Source organism: Hemiscyllium ocellatum, chromosome 4, assembly GCF_020745735.1.
Source record: "Hemiscyllium ocellatum isolate sHemOce1 chromosome 4, sHemOce1.pat.X.cur, whole genome shotgun sequence".
NCBI lineage: Eukaryota > Metazoa > Chordata > Chondrichthyes > Orectolobiformes > Hemiscylliidae > Hemiscyllium > Hemiscyllium ocellatum.
The window spans coordinates 66,117,840-66,140,277 of NC_083404.1; the positions used below are offsets into that span (position 1 = coordinate 66,117,840).

Consider the following 22,438-nt stretch of genomic DNA (forward strand, 5'->3'; position numbering starts at 1 on the left):
CAATTTATCCTAAAAATTACAAATGTAACAGGACAGACAGCAATCTCCTGTACTAATTCTGGCTGAAAACATGATTGTTATCTAGTGTAACCAGGAAAATATTGGGTAACTTGAGCAAACAATAAGCATCATTTTAAAATAGAAGCAACCAATATCAGAAAGAAAGGAATTTGAGATTGCAATCCAATTGTCTGGGATCCTGACTGTATACAAAATTATTTTGTAAAGATAAACTCAATTTTGAATCTTGGAAATCCTCACAGAATTCAGCCTAATTACTCACTCAGATTGGAACATTAGTTTATGTGCATGGAACAGATGTATACTAAAGTCAGCCACATAGGGCTTCATAAGGACAATTAGTAATTTGTTGCAAACCAGGCATTTATTTTTTTAACAATAAAATAAAGGACAAGGTTGACAATGTAATATTGTTGTTCTTCTTCCAACCACATTAGCTCTATATGAACTTTTCCTTCTGGATCCTCGTAATCAATTGCCTGTCTCTCGCCCAGGTAACTATATCTTATAGTAGATGTACTAACTGAGTGCAGAGCTACTGGCGAGCTTACACTCCAAAATGGTTTTTCTGCTTCATCCAGAACAGTCACATCCATTAAGCAACAGTGCTGAAATTAGAAATTCAAATAGTTTAATGCTTCAGTAATCCCACAAGTTTAATCCAGTAACTAACATCAAAACTTTGGTAATAAAAATAAAGTACTGCAAATGCTGGAAATCTGAAAATAAAAAGCTGAAATGAAGACTGCTGAATGCACCTCTAATTCCAAATCTAATGTTGATCTCGCTTTGTGCACCTCCTATACAGCAGTAACCTTGTATGCTTCATTCTGTCTAAGCACCCTGAGATCTGTCTGTACTGCTTGCAAAACGGATCTTTTCACTGCCCTTAGGTACATGTTACAACAATAAATCAAATCAAAATTCCAATGCAAAAAATAAACTCAGCAGAGATGTAGCAGACTGTGCAATGACAGCACTACCAGATTAGCTGTCAACCTTAGCTCAGTATTGGCCCAGTATTGGTCGTGAACTTAACTTCCCTTTCAGAGTAGTGTAGAATCTCGCCATGGACATTTCAGTTCAATATTGAGATAGTACTGCAGTGTCAATGATGCAGTTTTTGAAGCCCTTCTTGATCTCTAAGGTAAGTGTAAAAGATTCCACTGTATTATTCAAGAATAATCAACTGGATTGCCCCCTTAAGTAATCTCACTAAGAAAGGTTACCTGAGCAGGTAATTTGCTGTTGCGTTTCCCTATAATACAATTCAAGTTTCCCAACTAATGAAATACATGAAAGGAAATCCATAAACAATGAAGGGAGATATATAAATGCAAGTTCCTTAGTTTAATTTCAGGTTTTAACGTAATGCAACAGAAATTATTGAATGGCAGTCAGTTGTGGGAACTAGTACTGAATGTGCTGATTTATTGGATAAGAAAGCCGATTTTTCTTTATTTGTGGAGGTGTGCATCACCAGCTAGCCAACATGTATTGCCTGTTCATAGCTGTCCTTAAGGTGATGGTGAGCTGCCTTCATGAACCAATGCAGTCCATGTTATGTAGGTAGTCCACAATGCCCTTACAGGGAGAATTCCAGGACTTTGACCCAGCAACACAGAAGGAATGGTGACATGTTTCCAAATCAGCATAGTGAGTGGCTTGGTGGTGTTCCCAAGTATTTGCTGCACTAGGTGGAAGTGTTCGTGAGTTTGAAAGGTGCTATCTAAGGACCTTTGCTGAATATCTGCTGTGAATCTTGTAGACAGTACAAACTGCTTCTACTGAATGTCGGTGGTGGAGAGAATGGATGCTTGTGGATGTCATGCCAATCAAGTAGATTGTTTTGTGCTGGATAGTGTCCCTCAGCTTCTTCAGTGGTTGTTGGAACTGCGCTCATCCAGGCAAGTGGGGACTCTTGATTTAAGCCTTGCAGAGAGGGGACAGGTTTTCTGTCATTACTCGCCAGAATACTCCTAGCCTCTGTCCCGCTCTTGTAGCCATTGTTTTTTTCTGGCTCGTCCAGTTGCGTTTCTGGTTGATAGTAACCTCCAGGATGTTCACAGCTGGGTAACATCATTGGAAGGGATGGTGGTTAAATAGTCTCTTCCTGGAGATGTTTGACCAGCATTTGTGTGTTGCAAATGATATTTGCCACTTTTCAGCCTGAGCCTGGTTATTGCCCAGATTTTGTTGCTTTTTGACAATAGAGTGTACCAGTATCTGAGGAATCACAAATGATGCTGAACATTATGCAATTATCAGCCAACATTCCCACTTCTGACCTTATGATGGAGGGAAGGTCATTAGCACAAACTTAGTTTAGCTTCTAGTTGGCATTAAAATAAAACTTTAGGTTAAATGGTGCAATTGTTAGCCTTAAGCAGGACAGTTTTCCTCTCAAGCATTTCAGTCAAACAATAACTTAACTTAAAACCAGCTGAAACAGGATCATCACTAAGTGACTCAGACAGCGCTTACACTGGGAGTATTTATAAAGTTGCCGTCAGAGGATTGAGTCTCTTTGGAACTCCTTGTCACAGACAGTTGTGGGGACAGAATCCATGTGCATATTTAAAGTCCAAACAATTTTTTTTAACCAGAAGGGGAAATCAAAGGATATGGAAAAAGGGTAAGAAATTGAGGATGAGAGATGTCAGATCAGTCATGACCCGATTGAATGGCAGAGCAGGCTGCAGGGGCTGAACAACCTACTCCTATTCCTATTTCCTATGGTTGAGTGCCTTCTTGCACAGCCTTGTCTCTTTGGACCAGGCTCCCCATCCATCTGTCACCATGCCTCAGATCCTGAGGACCAACGGTTGGGACAATAAAATGAATAAGGCCAGCTCTTCAGCAAATGTTGAGTATGCTAGATTTCTCTCTCCATGGCAACCACCAACCTGTCCACGGAGACAGCGAGACAACTACATCAGTTGCTGCACTGCTGCAGCTTCTGGACAATGCTTCCCAACATACCTATCTGCCACTCCTGTTCCTTCATGTACATTCTGAAGACGACCCTGATTGCTGACAACATAGGGCCCTTTCCAGAGGATATAGGAGAAGCGCTAAATAAATACTTTGTCAGTATTCACTTTGGAAGGAGCAACAGGAATACAGACTACTGGACTAATGTAAGTAGCTGAAAATGTGTTGCTGGTTAAAGCACAGCAGGTTAGGCAGCATTCAAGGAACAGGAAATTCGACATTTCGGGTCAGAGCTCTTCAATGGGCTAATGGTAAGAATCTTGGTGGTGTAAATGCACAGAGAGGTGTCCATGTGCAAAGATCCCTCAAAATTGCCACCCAGGTTGATAGGATTGTTAAGAAGGCAAATGGTATCTTGGCTTTTATTGGTAGTGGGATTGAGATTCAGAGCCATGAGGTCATGTTACAACTGTACAAAACACTGGTGGAGCTGCACTTGGAGTATTGCACGCAGTTCCAATCACCACATCATAGGAAGGACGTGGAAGCTTTGGAAAGGGTTTAGAGAAGATTTACTAGGATGGTGCCTGGTATGGAGGGAAGGTCTTATGAGGAAAGGCTGAGCGACTTGAGGCTGTTTTCATTAGAGAGAAGAAGGTTGAGAGGTGATTTAATTGAGACATACAAGATAATCAGAGGGTTAGCTAGGGTGGACAGTGACAGCATTTTTCCTCTGATGGTGATGGCCAGTATGAAGGGACGTAGCTTTAAAATGAGGACAGATGTCAGAGCTAGTTTCTTTACTCAGTAGTAGGGCTGTGGAATGCCCTGCATGCAACAGTAATAGACTCACCAACTTTAAGGGCATTTAAATGGTCAGCAGATAAATACATGGATGAAAATGGAATAGTTTACGTTGAATGGGCTTGAGATTGGTTTCACAGGTCGGCGCAACGTAAGGGCCAAAGGCTTGTATTGCACTGTAATGTTCTATGTTCTACTGCCTGAGACTGAGAAGGTGCCTGGTCTCCTCCTGCCTGGGATTAAGCAGGGTCTAGCAGTCCTGAGTGTTAGCACTTAGAGACATGTCTTCCTTGACTAGCTGCAGAACTGTTGCAGTGAGGTGCTCACCAGATTGTGCTCCCAACATTCTAACATTAATGTTCCCACCAAGGTGTCAGTACCTGAGCTGTTGGTGAGTGCAAAGGCAGTCCTGCCAATAGTTTCTCTCAGAGGGCAAAGTATCAGCTTTTGGCAGAGCCAGCTGTTTCTCTGCAGAGGCAGACATGCCAGTGGTATCTAGAAGTCAAAAGAGAGAGAGAGAAATGGTCATGGTCAGTGGTTAGAAATGATATATAAAAGCAGTCTATTTTTAAATCAGAGTTACAGTGGAATGAAGAGTGGTTCTTACTCCATTGTCAGAACATGGATGGCAGGAATGGGGCCAGTCTTCTCCTGCGAAGGCCAGGATCCTCTCTTCATTTGGGCCCTTTCTTCTGCATTGTGGGCTGTCTTCTCTCAGAATGAAAGGGTGGCACAGTCATACTGATGCAGGTGATTGAGAGATGGTGAAGTGTCCCAAGGAAGAAAGTGGGCAGCAACCAGTCCATGGTTAGAAGTGCTTCACAGGGGTGAAACAAGAACAAGTGAGGGAAGAACATGAGCCAAGAAGGGAGATAGTAGAGTAGCACAGATAAAGTGGGTGAGAGATAGCAAAGAGGAGTACAACCCTTACCTGGCATTGTGGTAAATTGCAACACTATTTTCCCTCTCACTGTTCAGATTTCACCCTTGACTAAGGAGGACATCTTTGGTGCTAGACCTCATATGGGTGCACAGCAGTCTTTAAAATATGGCATGGGCACCATGAACTATGGTCTTTCAGCAGATATCCACAGTAGTAAGTTGGTCAAGGAGCAGTACACAGTGAGATGGGAATAGAATCAGACATGAGGGATTCCATAGCAACAGGGTATGTAGTTAATCAGATATAATAAATGTTGCTATCATGTGCAGCATGAGCACCCCATGTGCAGATATCATGGGGTGGGATATCTGGTCAGCATGGACAGATTGGACCGAAGGGTCTGTTCCATGCTGTACATCTCTATGACTCTATAAAATGTGGGAGAATGGTTGATTATGCACTTTGGAAGAATCCCTCCAAAAAACTTGACATAACTTACACAAAAACCACAAGCTACAGTTCAGAATTTTGATAAGAGCAGCATTTTCAGAGTGGCAACTCCTTGTAATTCGTGGCATGCCACACGAATCAGTGCTGGAGCCATAATTACTTACAATGTTTATTAATTACTTAATAATGACAGAAATAAATAGATAATCACCAAGTTATGGATAACAAAAGTAGGCAGGAATTCAAGTGGTGAGGATGAGTGTATGCAGAGGGATATGGACAAGTTAAATGAGTGGGTAAAACTTTGGCAGATGAAATATAATGTGGCCAGGATTGGATGCAGACATGGCTGCATTGGTGGAGCAGTGCCCAGAGTGCCAAGGCCAAAGATTACTAGCAGCAGTTCCCTCACATTTGTGGGAATGGCTGGGTAAACCCTGGACTCAGTTACATGTCGACTGTGCAGGACTTTATTGGTCAGATTATTGAGTTCAGGAGTTGGGAGGTCATGTTGCGGCTGTACAGGAAATTGGTTAGGCCATTGTTGGAATATTGCATGCAATTCTGGTCTCCTTCCTATCAGAAAAGATGTTGTGAAACTTGAAAGGGTTCAGAAAAGATTTACAAGGATGTTGCCAGGGTTGGAGGACTTCAGCTTTCGGGAGAGGCTGAATAGGCTGGGGCTGTTTTCCCTGGAGCATCGGAGGCTGAGGAGTGACATTATAGAGGTTTACAAAATTATGGAGGGGCATGGCTAGGATAAATAGACAAAGTCTTTTCCCTGGGTCGGGGAGTCCAGAACTAGAGGGCATAGGTTTAGGGTGAGTGGGGAAAAATATAAGAGACACCTATGGGGCAACTTTTTCACACAGAGGGTGGTACCTATATGGAATGAGTTGCCAGAGGAAGTGGTGGAGGCTGGTACAATTGCAATATTTAAAAGGCACTTGGATGGGTATATGAATAGGAAGAGTTGAGGGATGAGGGCCAGGTGCTGGCAGGTGGGACTAGATTGGGGTGGGATATCTGGTCAGCATGGACAGGTTGTACCGAAGGGTCTGTTCCATGCTGTACATCTCTATGGCTCTATAAATGTGAGAGAATGGTTGATTATGCACTTTAGAAGGAATAGAGCAACTGAATACTAATTAAATCGTGAAATACTGAAGGAAGCCAGAGCACAGAAGCATTTAGGGGTCACTTATGAATCCAAGTACCCTAGCAACCAAGTTCAGTGAATAATAGGGAATGTATATGGAATATTGCCCTTTATTTCAAAAGGAATGAAGTTTAAAAATAGGGATGTCTTACCAAACTACACAAGGACTAACCAGATCACAACTGGAATACTAGTTTCGGTGCCTGGTATCAAAGGAAAGATGTATTGTAGAGTTTGGTATTTTAAGAATATTCGATGCTGAGAGGTATACACATTTCATCATCAGTAAGGGAACAAAGGGTAACAGGAAAAAGACAAGGAAGTGGCTTTAAGGTTTTTCAGATTAACTATGACCTCATTGAATGGTGGACCACAGATTCTTGTGGTGCAATGGTAGTGGTATCTTTGAGCTAGTAGTCTAGGTTCAAGTCCTACATGTTTGAACAGGTTGATTTTATCTGAGGCAAATGGCCTACTTCTGTCTCCATGTCTCATGTACTTATGGCAACAGGCATCACTTTTAAAACAAAAGTGAAAAATATTTCTGCCTCAATTTGTTATGGATTACTGGAGTAGAGTGCTGGAAATCCAACCATGTCATTGACAGAGTCATCACAAAAGTTCAAGATTTTAAACTGGATACAGAACTCCTGAACACAGAGCAGGTTCCTATACTTAAAATAATATTTCTTACAAATACATTTATTACATACAAACAATTAAGAACCATCGAAACTTAACTCTACTAACTGAAACTTAAACCTACTTATAAAACTTCTGCTCTATACGTATAGATAGACAGAAAAAAGGAAAGACTGGGATTCTTACGCTGATCAGAACACTGTTTCTGGAGTTTCCTTCTTCAGGTACTTTCACTGACTTGCAGGATTGTAGGGCAATTGGTTCACATTTTTTAAATATTGGACTTGCTGGTTATTAAAACCACAGTTTACAGTAACTGATGAGAGGCTGGACTTGCTTTTTACTGCACAGAAAAAAAACAGCACCTTCCCCTCCAGAGGTCCAATGGCTTCTGCCCAAAAACTCTCACCACAAAGCTGTTGAGCTACCTTCAAGCCAATCACAGTTGTGGAATGGTAACCAGTTTTCTATCAGTTACTTTGTACATATCCCTTGGCGCCAGTGCATCTGCAACTAGATCTTGCACACTGCTTGAACCAATAGTTGTGTAAGCAGCACTAACAGAGGTTGAAAATGTGTTGCTGGTTAAAGCACAGCAGGTCAGGCAGCATCCAAGGAATAGGAAATTCGACGTTTCGGCCCGAAACGTCGAATTTCCTATTCCTTGGATGCTGCCTGACCTGCTGTGCTTTAACCAGCAACACATTTTCAACTGTGATCTCCAGCATCTGCAGACCTCATTTTTTACCCTAACATAGAGGTTACTTACTTTGAAAAAAAGTGCAGCAATCTTTCAATAATCCTTGGCTTTTAAGTAATTTCTTTTCTCATTTCAGTTCACAATTAAAATGAAAGAAAAATTTTAAAATACCACCTTTACACTCAGATAGACTGAATAGCAAACCAATTATGACATGATGAAAAGAATATTTACTATTATTAAGAAAAAAGTAATAAGATGAATCTCAATCATGTAATATCTCCACAATGCATTAGCGATTGTTCACTGAAATATGGCAACTGCTACACTGGCTGTGATATGTGAAAACATTAATTCAATTCTCAACTCCCATTGTAGAGCACCAAAATGCCAAAAATCTTGGAGCGGAAGAACATATTTTAACATTTTGTTGACTTGTCAGCTTCAGCCATGCTACTGAATGGAAACTAAACATTCTTCCATTATCTGGTGAGATGCAGAACACCAGACTGCTGTCTCATACCATTAAGCAGCTACCATATATACTCGAGCAAGAGTCGATCTCATTGAAAAGTCACCCATCTGTTTCTGGTAAAAAAAAACTGGAATTTTCCATATATCTCATGTAAAAGTCAATCCTAGTTCTTCACCGATAACAGATCAACATTTATGAATCACTGTGTCAGCCATCATGCTCAGCTCTGGCTTTCCAATCTGTCAGTCATCCCGCTCAGCCCAAAGTCTTCAGAATTACCGTAATTTATCGTTTTATCCCTCTTTATTCACTTAGAGATCAATTGGGTTTCAGCTAATGATACGGTATGAATTTTGACAGGCATGAATTTCAGCCCCTCAAAAGCAGTATCCATGTAATAGTTGACCCCATAAATGTAACCTTAAAAGAACTATCAAAAAATTTGACCAATATTCCAGTATATACAGTATAAAGAAATAAATGGATAGAAGCAAATCTCTCTTTACATTTTAATCAGATAGGTGACCCAATGATGGATGCAGAATGGGAAAACAGCTTCAGATTGAAATATTTGCAAATCAAAAAACTATAATCAGGACAAAAATACAAATTCTCACACCTGTATACTTCCTTTTAGGGATTCTACATTCCAAGGTAAGTAGAGATTTCCACTGATGGTGCTGTGCTGTGATTCTTTATTTGAACTGATAACTGTTATTTGCAAAAAGCCATTCTGGATGAACTCTGAAATTGGGCGAGAGCATTGAATTCAAAATACCAGAAACCACTGATCATACAATTAGAATCAAAGCACTTTTGATACTGAAAATGGAGGTTTAAGAAGAAAACATCGATTAGTCTCAGCAATTATGACCTGATAAGGTAAAATAATGACTGCAGGTGCTGGAAATCAGATTCTGGGTTAGGTGGTGCTGGAAGAGCACAGCAGTTCAGGCAGCATCCAAGGAGCAGCAAAGTCGACATTTCGGGCAAAAGCCTTCATCAGGAATAAAGGCAGTGAGCCTGAAGCATGGAGAGATAAGCTAGAGGAGGGTGGGAGTGGGGACAAAGTAGCATAGAGTACAATGGGTGAGTGGGGGAGGGGATGAAGGTGATATGTCAGGGAGGAGAGGTGGACAAGGAGATAGGCAGGTAGGACAAGTCCGGACAAGTCATGGGGACAGTGCTGAGTTGAAAGTTTGGAACTTAGGGTGAGGCGGGGGAAGGGGAAATGAGGAAACTGTTGAAGTCCACATTGACGCCCTGGGGTTGAAGTGTTCCAAGGCGGAAGATGAGGCGTTCTTCCTCCAGGCGTCTGGTGGTGAGGGAGCGGCGTGAAGGAGGCCCAGGACCTCCATGTCTTTGGCAGAGTGGGAGGGGGAGTTGAAATGCTGGGCCACAGGGCGGTGTGGTTGATTGGTGCGGATGTCCCGGAGATGTTCCCTAAAGCGCTCTGCTAGGAGGCACCCAGTCTCCCCAATGTAGAGGAGACCGCATCGGGAGCAACGGATACAATAAATGATATTCATGGATGTGCGATCCTACTCACAAGAACAGAATTACGTTGAAGTTTTTTTAATATTCAGGGGTTTATTTTGATATATGGCTGACTGGCTTCACTCAGCGACACAGAAGTACTCCCAGACTCTCCAGTACATCTTCTGATCCAAAGGTCACACAAAACTAGCCATGGATTCTCCCGGAGTCATGAAGACTCTGCAGCATAACAAAAAAATGGCATCTGGAATCTGGATTTAGATGTCCTATCTTCAATTACAACTGTAGGGGAACCATGTGATTCACACATGGAGCCCCCAGCAGGGCTATCTGAATTCAGTGCAGAGTTCAAATAGACTCCATTTTTGTTGCAGCTAGAAAGCTATCCAGCAGTTTGATTTACATTTTTTAAAAAAACAGTCAACAGAAGAACTTGGCATGGAAGAATTAGTTGTCCTGGTTCACAGAGGAACCAATAATATAGGCAGGACCTGGAATGATGCTCTTCCAAGAGAGTCGGGGGGGGGAGGCGGGGTTTGACTCTAAATTACAAAGCAAACCTCACAATAGCGATTTTTTTTTTCCTCATCCAAACACAGGTTGGAATAGGATAAACAAATTTGCAGATTAACTGTATGCTCGAATGAATGATCTGGGAGACAAAAATTTGCTTCGTGGGACACGGGTAATGGTATTGCCAAAAAGAAGATGAGCCAGTGAGACAAACAAATCAAACGGAGACAAATGGTCCAGACAAAAATTAGAAATCACTGAAAAACGTTCTGAAGGATCACTGGACCCAAAATATTAACACTGATTTCTGTTCATAGATGCTGCCAGGCCTGCTGAGGTTTCCAGCAATTTCTGATTTCCATCATCCACAGTTCTTTGTTTTGTTTTTCACTGCCTCGGCAAAGCAAAAATCTAGGAAATTTCACATGTTTCTCAACTCCTGAATGAGGATAGGAGCATTCAGAGAAGGCTAAGAGAAACACATAGGCTGTGCAGAATTTGGCTAAACATTAACAAGTGGATAGAAGGGGCAAAGAGTTCAAGGAAAATATTTCATTATTGACCAAGGTAACAGAAGAAAGATAATAGCAGACAATATATATGAACACATGGAAGTATTCTCAAAAGTAAAATTAATAGCGCAGGTGCATTTGATCCAACACCTATTAGTGAAATGTGGTTACAAAATAACAGAATTTGAGAATTAAATATTTCAAGTTTATTAACTTTTAGAGAAGATATAAAAGGGGTGCAGGTATCCCTGAAAATGAAGGCATAACATAACAGCAGCAGAAAGAAAGGGAAGATTTTAGGCTGGATAATCAAGTGGAATCAGTAATCCCAAGTTGAATATTTAGAAGTGCACTGTAATCAACCACACACCAAATAAAAAAAGCAAGGGAAATTTACCTGCACTGTTAAGGGGGAAAACAAGAAGGTTCAAAGTTTGTGCGAACATTTGTAGCTCGGGTGCTTGTTGTAGTGGTTTTGTTCGCCGAGCTGGAAGTTTTAGTTGCAAACGTTTCGTCCCCTGGCTAGGAGACATCATCAGTGATGTGGAGCCTCCTGCGGGATTACGTTCGTAATCATCAAAAACACGGAAATAGAAAAAACACACCGGATCATCAAAGCCACACTCACAGGAATCCGATTCACGAGAGAAGTAGAAAAGGATAGCCAACTCCCATTCCTAGACGTGATAGTACAGAGAACACCAAACGGAGAATTCACCACAAGGGTACATAGGAAAACAACACACACAGACCAAGTCCTAAACTATGAAAGTAACCACCCCAACACACACAAACGAAGCTGCATCAGGACACTATTCAAAAGAGCTACAATACACTGCAGTACACCAGAACTGCGAAAAGAGGAAGAGGAACACCTATACAAGGTATTCGCCAAAAACGGATACCCGCGCAACTTTATCAACAGATGCCTAATAGATAGACCACGGAACGAGGACATGCCACAACCAAAAGGACTAGCCACACTACCATACATCAGGAGCGTTTCAGAACTGACAGCCAGACTACTGCGACCCTTAGGACTCATAACGGCACACAAACCAACAGCCACGCTCAGACAACAACTTACTAGAACAAAGGAGCCAATACCCAACATGAACAAAACTAATGTAGTTTATAAAATACCATGCAAGGACTGCACAAAACACTATATAGGACAAACAGGAAGACAGGTAACAATCCGCATACATGAACACCAACTAGCCACGAAACGACACGACCAGCTATCCCTAGTAGCCACACACTCAGACGACAAGCAACATGAATTCGACTGGGAAAACACTACTATCATAGGGCAAGCCAGACAGAGAACAGCCAGGGAATTCCTAGAGGCATGGCATTCATCCACAAACTCCATCAACAAACACATCGACCTGGACCCAATATACCAACCACTACAGCGGACAGCTGAAACTGACACCCGGAAGCGGCAAGGACAGACCACTATAAATACCGGAAGAAACATCAAAGAAGCGCTTCACAGGAGGCTCCACAGCACTGATGATGTCTCCTAGCCAGGGGACGAAACGTTTGCAACTAAAACTTCCAGCTCAGCGAACAGAACCACTAAAACAAGAAGGTGCAACAACTGATACTGCAAATTTCTTTCACACATTAAAAAAGCTGCAGTAGGAACTAAAATAACAGCCTTCTTACCTTTTCTACAGAAGATGTTATGGAAACTACCAGACATGAAACAACTTTTTCCATTATGTAAGGCAATGTGGCAATGGTAGCCATGCAGCCCATATTCTGGATCAATATCATCCAACACTGGCTCATGAGGTGGTGGCGAATATTGGCTTTTATTTTCAAAACATTAAACAAAGAGAAGGTAAATGAATTAGGCAAATGAAGCCTGAAGGCTGTAAAACTTTCAATGTATGATGTAACAGTATCAACATGTTGATGCCATTTAAACATCAGTACAGTAACACTGAATAATTAGATAAGATAATTTGATTACAATCTTTCATGTAGCAACATACAGACTTAATATTTACAATACAGATTAATCCTTAGATAGCACCTTTCAAATCCATGACAACTTCCATTCAGAATGACAAGGGCAACAGATCACTCACCATCCTGACTTGGAGATTTATCACCTTTCCTTCACTGTCGCTGGGACAAAATTCTGGAATTCCCTCTCCAACAGATTTCTAGGTCTAACTACAACACTTGCACACTGCAGTGGTTTAGAAAGACAGCTCACAACCACCTTCTCAAGGGCTACTAGGGACAGTAAATAATTGCTGGCCTGGCCACTGAAGTCCTTATGTCACCAGTGAAAAATAAGAACCATACTCAAGTATTTACTTATCGGGATGAATGACTCTTTCAAGCAATGACCATCAAACACCCCATCAACCTCTGGGTAAAGAAATTCTACAGCACTCCTCTAACACTTTCACCAATTATTTTAAGTCAATGCCTTCTGGTTATTGATCTCTCTACAAATGAAAGCAAATTCTTTATTGACATTCGATCAGAGCCCCTCAGGTTTTGTACACCTTCCGTCACTGCCTCTGTTCAACAAGAGATAGATAATTTGTCTTGAATTTCTAACATTTTTCATGGTTGCCACATGCCTCAAAGCAATTTACAAGCAATTAAGTACTTTAGTAGTGACAATGGTTGCATAATGAGCTCTATGGCTTTCTGGGACTAGAGCAACTTTACCTTTCACCTTATAGTGGTCTTTTGGTGAGAATTTTATAATTTCTACAGTATGTAAAGAGGCCATTCAGCCCATCAAGTCCACACCATTTGAAGACCATCTTATACATACCCATCTACTCACCCTATCCCTGTAACTCCACAGTTATCACAACCAATCCACCTAACTGGAGACAGTGAGGACTGCAGATGCTGGAATCCACCTAACCTGAATATCTTTGGACTATGGGAGGAAACCCACACAGACACAGGAAGAACGTGCAAACATACAGTGTGCCAAGGTTGGAATCAAACCCGGGTCTCTGGTACTGCAACGCATCAATGCTAACAATTGGGTTACTGGAAGGGATCAGTGCACTGCAGATACGGGCTGATAAGAGATTTGATGCGGAACACAGGAACAGGAGTATGCCATTCATCCTCTTGTGTCTGTTCTGCCATTCAATGAGATCATGGCTGATCAGCAGCATAATTCCACATCCCTGCCTTTTCCCCAAATCCCTTAATACATTTGTTTATTAAAGTCTCAGATTTAAAATTAACAACTGACCCAGCGTTCTCCACCATTTGTGGAAAGAGTTCCAAACACTTACTATCCCTTGTCAGTAGAAATATTTTCCAATATCGCTCCTCAACAGTGTGGCTATAATTTTCAGTATATGCTCCCTAGTTCTAGCATCCCCAAGTGGAAATATTTTATCTATCTTTTCCTGTTAATGTCTTGAAGACTTCAAGCAGATTACATCTTAAACTTCTAAATCCTCTAAATAATGTTACCCTCAAATTCCTGGTATCATTTTTGTAAACCTCACAGCCAATATATCCTCCCAGAACTGCTCTCACCACTCCAAGTGGGGCATAATCAGGGTTTTTTTTTAAAAAGTGCAGCATTACTTCTGCATCCTTATACTCCAATCCTCCAGCATTCCATTACTTTCTGCACCTATTTGTTGCATTTTAAAGATCTGTGCACCTGAATCCTCTACAAGACTCCTTCCCACAAAGTCTCTTTAGATATCTTCTGTATTTCACACTTCAAAAAAAGATTTGCATGTCATGAGTCATCATATACCACTGGCACAGAAAACAAATGCAGCCTATCCAATCATGCCTCATAGCTGGCTTACAAAAATGCAACCATTAAAATGCTGCCATTCTTGACATCTTCATAAAGTCTCCTCTGTATCATTTTTAGTGCAATCACATCTTTACCATGATATGGTGGCTAGAACTGTTTGCAGGACTCTGATGAGGTATACCTCAGACTTTTACATAATACTATTAACCATTATTGGCCAAGAGTGGAAGTTAAGTGCTCTGTCTGTCCACGTCACCACATTTATATATCCTGCTGTCTTCAGGCTTGGCATTCACTCCAAGGTTACTCTATTTCTCTACACTTTTCAGAAACCTACCAATTATTGCACATTTTCTTGCCTTATCTCACCTCCTCAACTGCATTACTTTCTCTGGATTGAACTTCATTTGCCATTTTCCTGGCCATTGAACCAGATACAAGTTTTCTTTTGCAAAATGTAACTAAAATAATAAAATCCTTTTTCATAAATCCAACGCAATTTAGTTGCAATTACCAAGTGATTAAAGGTTATGATCATCATTTATTTTATATACTGTGTAAGTAGAATTTGCCTTACCAAGTGACTGATCCGAAAGTACTCTTCTCAATGAGCTGATGGCAGTGAAAACTTGCAATGATAACTGCCAATTCTCCATCTTCCTAAACATTTTTTAAAAATTGTGGGGTGTGAAAAAGAGCACAATCTTTATCTTTAAACTGCGTTATCACAGACATCATCCTGCTACCACTGTTATCACAAATGTTAATCAAATAAAATGCAGAATCATTTTGACGATCAAGCTTGTTGTTCTTAACCTTATGCTAGCTGCTGAACAGGCAAGGAATTTTAATTTCTCTCTTGTTGGTTAAATACTACAATCGCATTTCCAAGATTTAGGAATGTGGATAAACCTGGTTTATGAACGACTTTGTGGAAATGTAAATTATTTTGACTGAATGGGCTAGCTTGCTTGGTCATTCACATAAACATCAAAGTGAACTGAACACACAAAAAAAAGTGAGCATCATAAACCAAAGTGTATGCATTTAAAAAATAAGATTGGGACTTCACATTTTTCAGGTTATACAATTTAATTTAGTGTGTTAAGTACAACTGAATTATAAGATTTAGTTAAGAAAAAGTGTCTCTTACAATGAGAAGAAAACAATTATTTTTAAAAGCCCAGCTGAATTCTTATCATTCTCAAATTTTAAACAATTTGGAAGCCAAATTATTTTCTAATTTGCAAATATTCTGTTTTGTTATTTCCAGATCAAATTATCCTAAAGCTAATATGCTCACTATTCTTAGTACACATAGTTCTTAGTCTGGATTTCTATAGAGACACTTTGAAAGTAGCAACACAGCAGAATCCCACCAGAACAAAATAAAATTTGAATTTTTTTAATAATCTGGAATTAAAAAGCTAATAATGACCAAGAAAACACTGTTCATTGCTGTAAAAATCCCTATGTCCTTTAGGGAAGAAAAACTGCTGTCTTTATCCATTGTGGCCTTCATGTTACTTCAAGCTGGTAATGTGGTTGACTCTACTCCTGACTCCCAGCTACCTTCCCCCCAATCCCCATCCCCTACCATTTATCTCACCACCCCCTCGGCTCACAGCCTCAGTCCTGAAGGGCTTTTGCCCAAACATCGACTCTCCTACTCCTCAGAGGCTGCCTGACCTACTGTGCTTTTCCAGCACCACACACTCTATTCTAATCTCCAGCATCTGCAGTCCTCACTTTTGTCTACTTCTGTAATGACCTCGCAAGCCATCCAGACCACGAAAAATGAAAAAAAATGGAACCAATTGGACAATTTGGCCTCTATCAAGGTACTGAACAGGACAATGTCAAACTCAGTCCTGTCGAACTGTGGAGTCCTCCTTATTATATGAAATCCTAGAATCCTTACAGTGTGGAAACAGGCCATTTTAGCCATCGAGTCCACATCAACCCTCCAAAGAGCATCCCATCCAGACCCACTCCCCCAGCCTACCCCTGTAACTCTGCATTTCCTAAGACTAATCCACCTAGCCTGCATACTATAAGCAATTTAGCATGGCCAATCCTACACATCTTTGGATGTGGCCACCTGCAGGAAACTATTGCAGATGCGAGTAGAATAAGCAAACTCCACACAGATAGTTGCCAGAGGGTGGAATCGAATCCAGGTTCCTGGTGCCGTGAGGCAGCTGTGTTGATCATGGAGGCTACAGCCAGTATCAGCAGGAGACCACTGCACCAGTCCTTGCATAGGAAACCTTATTGTCACATTGAGGATACACTGTTTGGCATTAATATGATGCTTGCAACTCAAGCCTGGGTATTCATGAGGCACTGAGGGCCCGAACTGAGGTCCAAAACAACCTGGAAACTCTTGGCCTGGCATATCCCCTAATACACCGTTACTATGAAGACAGAGTATCAGCCCCGGTTCAATGAAGAATGCAAGAGGGCATGACAGGATTAGCACCACACATACTGCAAATGAGGTGTCAACTTGGTGAAATTGCAATACAGAGCTTTTTACATGCCAAACAGCATAAGCAGCAAGTGATAGGGAGAAATCAATTCCACTGCCCACAGAATAGACCTAAACTCTGCACTCCTACCACATTTAGTTGTACATAATGGCGGACCATCAAATACTTCACCGGAGATGGCATATTCCCAGCCTTACTAATAAGGCAGCCCAGAATATCAGTGCAAAAGATACGGCTGAAGGTCTTACAACAATGATCCATCTCGTCCGCCTCCAGAGGTCCCAGCATCACAGATGGCAGACTTCAACTTATTCAATTCACTCACGTGATATTAAGAAACAGCTGAAGGCACTGGATACAGCAAAAGGTTATAGACCTTGACAGCATTCTTGTAAGAGGCATTGAAGACTCATGCAGCAGAACTGCCGCATCCTTCGCTAAGCTGAACCAGTGGAGCTACCATTTGGCACTACATCCAGCCAAAAATGTAGAAAATCGTCCACATGTATTCTGTGCAGTAAAAGCAGGAGAGCAGGCCGCCCCAACAGGATTTCTCAACCAGTGAAGAGATCACCAACAGTACTAACAAGTAGCACTTGCTCAGCAATAACTCACTCACAACACTCAGTTTGTATTCTGCCAGGTCCACTCAGCTCCTGATCTCATTACAGACTTGCTTCAAACAAGGAAAAAACAGATGAAATCAGGAGGCTAGAAGACAGTGACCATCGTCGACACCAAGGCAGCATTTGACTAAATCTGGCATCAGGGATCCCAAACAAAATCAGAGGGAAAACTCTGATACCATGAATTGTGTTTGCTGAATATCCGCATCTCAGGTCCAGGACATCACTGTAGAAATTCCACACGATAATGTCCTAAGTCCAACCATAATCAGCTGCTTCATCAATAACCTTCCTCCCTTTAAAGTCAGAATTTGGAATGTTGACTGACAATTGCGCAGTGCTCAGCACCATTCAGATCCATTCACAGTTTCTCAGATACTGAAGCACTCCATGCCCAAACGCAGCAACAGCTGGACAATAAACAAGCTTGGGCCATCAAGAGGCCAGTAACATTTCCACCACATTGCCAGGCAACAACCGTCTCCGACAAGAGAGAATCTAACCAGCATAAAGGTAATTTTGGAGAATGCTTACCTGTATGCAATAGCGCGATTTCAGCAGGGATTGGTTTGCACATTTTGTTCTGTGCATGCACAGATGTGCATGCAGGAATCTCTGTGCCATTCTGCACATGCTCTGGTGTCCGCACATACGCAATGTCGGTACCGCTCTTTATGCTGTTCTGCGCATGCACCAATGTCAACTGCCTATAAAGCAGCTTTCTGTGAGAGGTATTGTATAGAGAACAGCATTCTTACATTTTTTTAAATGTATTGTGTTAAATCTCCTTTTGTTTGTTAATAAATAGGATTTCAACCTTCATTCAGGCTGTCCTATACTTTGCGTTATATGTCTGGATGATTTTTGAGCAATCATGTGTAATTTTATTTGGTAGCCTGCCCTTAACCCCATTTTTCCCATAGGCCACATTATTTCTATTAAGCAATTTTCTATTAAGCAAGGTTTCTCTGGAACACAACTATGGTGTGATGGAGTACTACCTACTTTGATACTCATTGATGTTAACAGCAATTCCTCCATTTTCAACATCTTGGGGATTACCATTGACCAAAAACTGAATTGGATCAACTAAAAACAACTCTGCAGTTGTAAGAGCAGATCTGAGGCAAGGAATCCTGCAGGAACTAACACACCTCATGACCCCCAAGTACATTCACCATTTATATGCTAGGAGTGTGATGTAATATTCCCCACTTGCCTAAATTAGTGCAGCTTCAATAATACTTAAGATGATTGACACTATCCAATACAAAACAGCCCACTTGAATAGCACCACATCCACAAACATTCATTCTCTCTATCATCGATGCTCATTAGCATAGGTGTATACTAACTACAAGACGCACTGCAAAAGTTCCTTAGATATCACCATCTAAACCCACAACCAATGCAGTCTAAAAGTATTAGGGCAGCAGATACATGGGAACAGAACCAACCGAAAATTCTCCACTAAGCCACTCGTCGTCCAATCATCTATTGTTGAAAGTATATTGCCATTTCCTGAATTGTCATTGGGCCAAAATACTGGAATTCCCTTCCTAATCGAATTGCAAGTCGACCTGCAGCACTTGAATTACAGTAATTTAAGCAGGCAGTTCACCACCTTCTCAAGGACAATAGGGATGGGCAATAAAGTGCTAGTCCAAACAGCAACATCCACATCCCACAAATAAACTTTAAAAAATATAAATCAATGCAATATTTACAAATTGAGTTATTACTGTATCTTAAATAACTCAAGGTGAAAGATAGTTTTAAAAGGTAAAAGAAGATTAATTTTGTTTATTTTTGAAAAGAATTATCCCTTACATAATGTAATATTTCAGAATCACAAAGGTAGGTACATTTCTCCAAAGACAATTTGCACAATATCAGGATGCTACTTAACTACTCTCGTTGGGATACTTCATCAAATGGCTGACACCTAAGGCATTCTAAACTCCCAGTTGGGTTTGATAGCAGAAATGTTTTAACAATTCCTCAAAACATCCCTGAAATGGTCAAAATGTTCATCGATACATAGGAAACCTTAGCTTGTTACTTACCTGATGACTGATGGGAACCTGCAAAGGCAAATTTAAGAATGTATGCAAACCTTGAAATAAATAAATTACATTAACCTTCAAGCACCAAGTCTCTGCTTCTGGCAGAGTGAATAGATCATTCTTCAGACTTACCAGTCATCTTAAAACTCAGGGAATCAAGAGGGACTGCCTAAATGCCAAATATTTCTATCAGAGTATCGCTCTATTTCCATCATTTTAACCAATTACTTAGACACAAAGCATAACTTGGTAGTTCTTTCCTTTTGGTGAGTTAAGATCCTAAAATAAATTGAAACTGTATAAACTCACTTGCCAACATCCCAACAACATGCCAGGGTATAAGCACTGCAGCTTGATGAGCTTGTCTCCACCTACATACGTACTCAATTTTTCCAGATTTGTGAGATCATATTCCGCAAATAGAGATCGCCGGCGAGGCCTTAAAAAGGAAGTTGAAATTAGTAACAAGACATGAATCAATTTCAGTGATTGTTCAGTTTTATTTATGATTTCTCTTAGAAAATAAAGATTACATTTAATGGTTTAAAAGGTCCAATGGCTAACCAATAGATTCTCATAGTAATACCGGACGCCTTAGTTTTAAGGGAATTCCTGGCAGAATGTTTACCACATGTTTGAAGTTGAAAGCGAATGCAAATTGGTTGGAAAAAAAAAGCCCAAATTTTCAGGTTAACGAAATAGATTTTGAGGAGTGTCATCTCAGAAAGATTTTAAAAAGGCAAGTCAGAGCTGAGGACCACTTAGTGGTAATCTTTATTACATCTTGCATTCTCATCTTGCTTTGTATATTCAACAAACTCAGATACAATCACACTCTCAATCTAAGCTTTTAAAAAAGATTGTGAAAACAAGGTCACAACACTGATCTTTGTTACAGACTGTCACTTGGAAGTGCTCCATTTATACCTATTCTCTGCTTCCTGCCCCATAACCAACACTGTATATATTCTAATATATGATCCACAAGCTTTTATCTTGTGTACTAACCTTCCATGTGAAACCTTATTAAATGCCTTTTGGAAATCCAAGTACACTTCTCCTACTGGCTTTCCTTTCCCCACCTACTGGCTACAGCATCAAAAACATTAATACATTTGTTAAACAGGACCTCTTTCATAAAAATCACAGATTTGTTTTGTTTATACAATGCTCTATGGTAAGGTGGTTAGGGTTTCTGGCTGTGTTTTTGCTTGTCATGGTTTGTTCTTGAGGAATCTGCGCACTGTGTTTTTTGAGTATCCGTTCTTCTTGAATACGTCGTATAGGTGGTTCTCCTCTGTTTTTCGAAGTTCGTCTGTGCTGCAGTGTGTGATGGCTCGTTGGAATAGTGTTCTGATACAGCTTCGTTTGTGTGTGTTGGGATGCAACGACTGGCACAAACACTACGTAGGACAAACAGGAAGGAACTTAGCCACCAGGATACATGAACGCCAGCTAGCCACAAAAAGACACGACTCCCTCTCCCTCATAGCCCTACACACGGATTGAAAAAAAACACCATTTCAACTGGGACAACACATCTATCCTGGGACAGGCTAAGCAAAGACATGCCAGAGAATTCCTAGAGGCCCGGCACTCCTTCCACAACACCATAAACAAGCACATAGATCTAGATGCCATCTATCAATCCCTCAGAAAACAAAACAGGAAATGACATCACCACAAACCCCAGGAACCCCATCCAGGAGAAAGATATAAATAGAAAGCAGGAGCCAACAGCTTCGCTTCACTTGGAGGTTGCCACTGATAATGTTACCTAGCCAGGTAATGAAACGTCTGGATATCAAACCTACAGCTCAGCGAGCAAACCTACACCCTCAACCTCAAACTGAGCTACAAACCTTGCGAAAACCTTATTGAAGTCCATATAGACCACATCTACCACTTTGCCCTCATTAATCGTCTTGGTTACTTCGTCAAAATGCTCAATCAAGTTTGTGAGACATGATTTCCTATGCATAAAGCCATGTTGACTATCCCTCATTAGTCCTTGCCTTTCCAAATATATGCACATCCTGTCCCTCAGGATTCCCTCCAACAACTTGCCCATTACTGGCATCAGGATCACTGATCTATAGTTCCCTGGCTTGTCCTTACCACCTTTCTTAAACAGTGGCACCACGTTAGTCAACCTCCAGTCTTCTGGCACCTCACCTGTGACTATTGATGATACAAATATCTCAGCAAGAAGTCCAGCAATCACTTCCCTAGTTTCCTACAGAGTTCTCAGATACACTTGATCACGTCCTGGGGATTTTTCCACTTTTATGCCTTTCAAGACATCCAGCACTTCCTCCTCTGTAAAATGGACATTTTTCAAAATGTCACCATCTATTTCCCTACATTCTACACCTTCCATGATAAATACTGATGCAAAATACTCGTTTAGTATCTCCCCATCTCCTATGGCTCCACACGAAGGTTGTCTTGCTGATCTTTGAGAGGCCCTATTATCTCCCGAGTTACCCTTTTGTCCTTAATGTATTTGTAAAATCCCTTTGGATTCTCCTTAACTCTATTTGCCAAAGCTATCACATGTCCCCTTTTTGCCTTCCTAGTTTCTCTCTAAAGTATACTCCTACTGCCTTTAAACTCTAAGGATTCACTTGATCCATTGCTGATGACCAATATCAGGTGTGAACAAAACTTGCCTGTCATTCCACTTTTTAACCCCACTTTCCTTTCTCGAATAGTTATATTACATTTGCTAATTTCCAATCTGCAGGGACATCCCAGAATCTAGAGAATTTTAGAAAATCATCACCAATGCATCCTCTATCCCTGCAGCTCTACCTTTTAAGGCCTAGGATGTTGGTCACTGATCCTGGGAAGTTGTTGGATTTCGAACAAGAAAATTTCTCCAAAATA

At 40.9% G+C, this 22,438-nt stretch overlaps 1 protein-coding gene across 1 annotated transcript in view; it reads right to left on the reverse strand.

Moving 5' to 3' along the window:
* Positions 1-359: 359 nt before the first annotated feature.
* The window catches only part of fbxo15 (F-box protein 15), a 64,079-nt gene continuing 42,000 nt past the window's right edge, over positions 360-22,438 (reverse strand). The window contains exons 7-11 of the mRNA XM_060824021.1: positions 19,859-19,988; positions 14,943-15,025; positions 12,265-12,410; positions 8,688-8,812; positions 360-629 (exon numbers count right to left, since the gene is read on the reverse strand). Of these exons, the coding sequence (XP_060680004.1) occupies positions 360-629; positions 8,688-8,812; positions 12,265-12,410; positions 14,943-15,025; positions 19,859-19,988 (754 nt within the window). The remainder of the gene's footprint in view (positions 630-8,687; positions 8,813-12,264; positions 12,411-14,942; positions 15,026-19,858; positions 19,989-22,438) is intronic.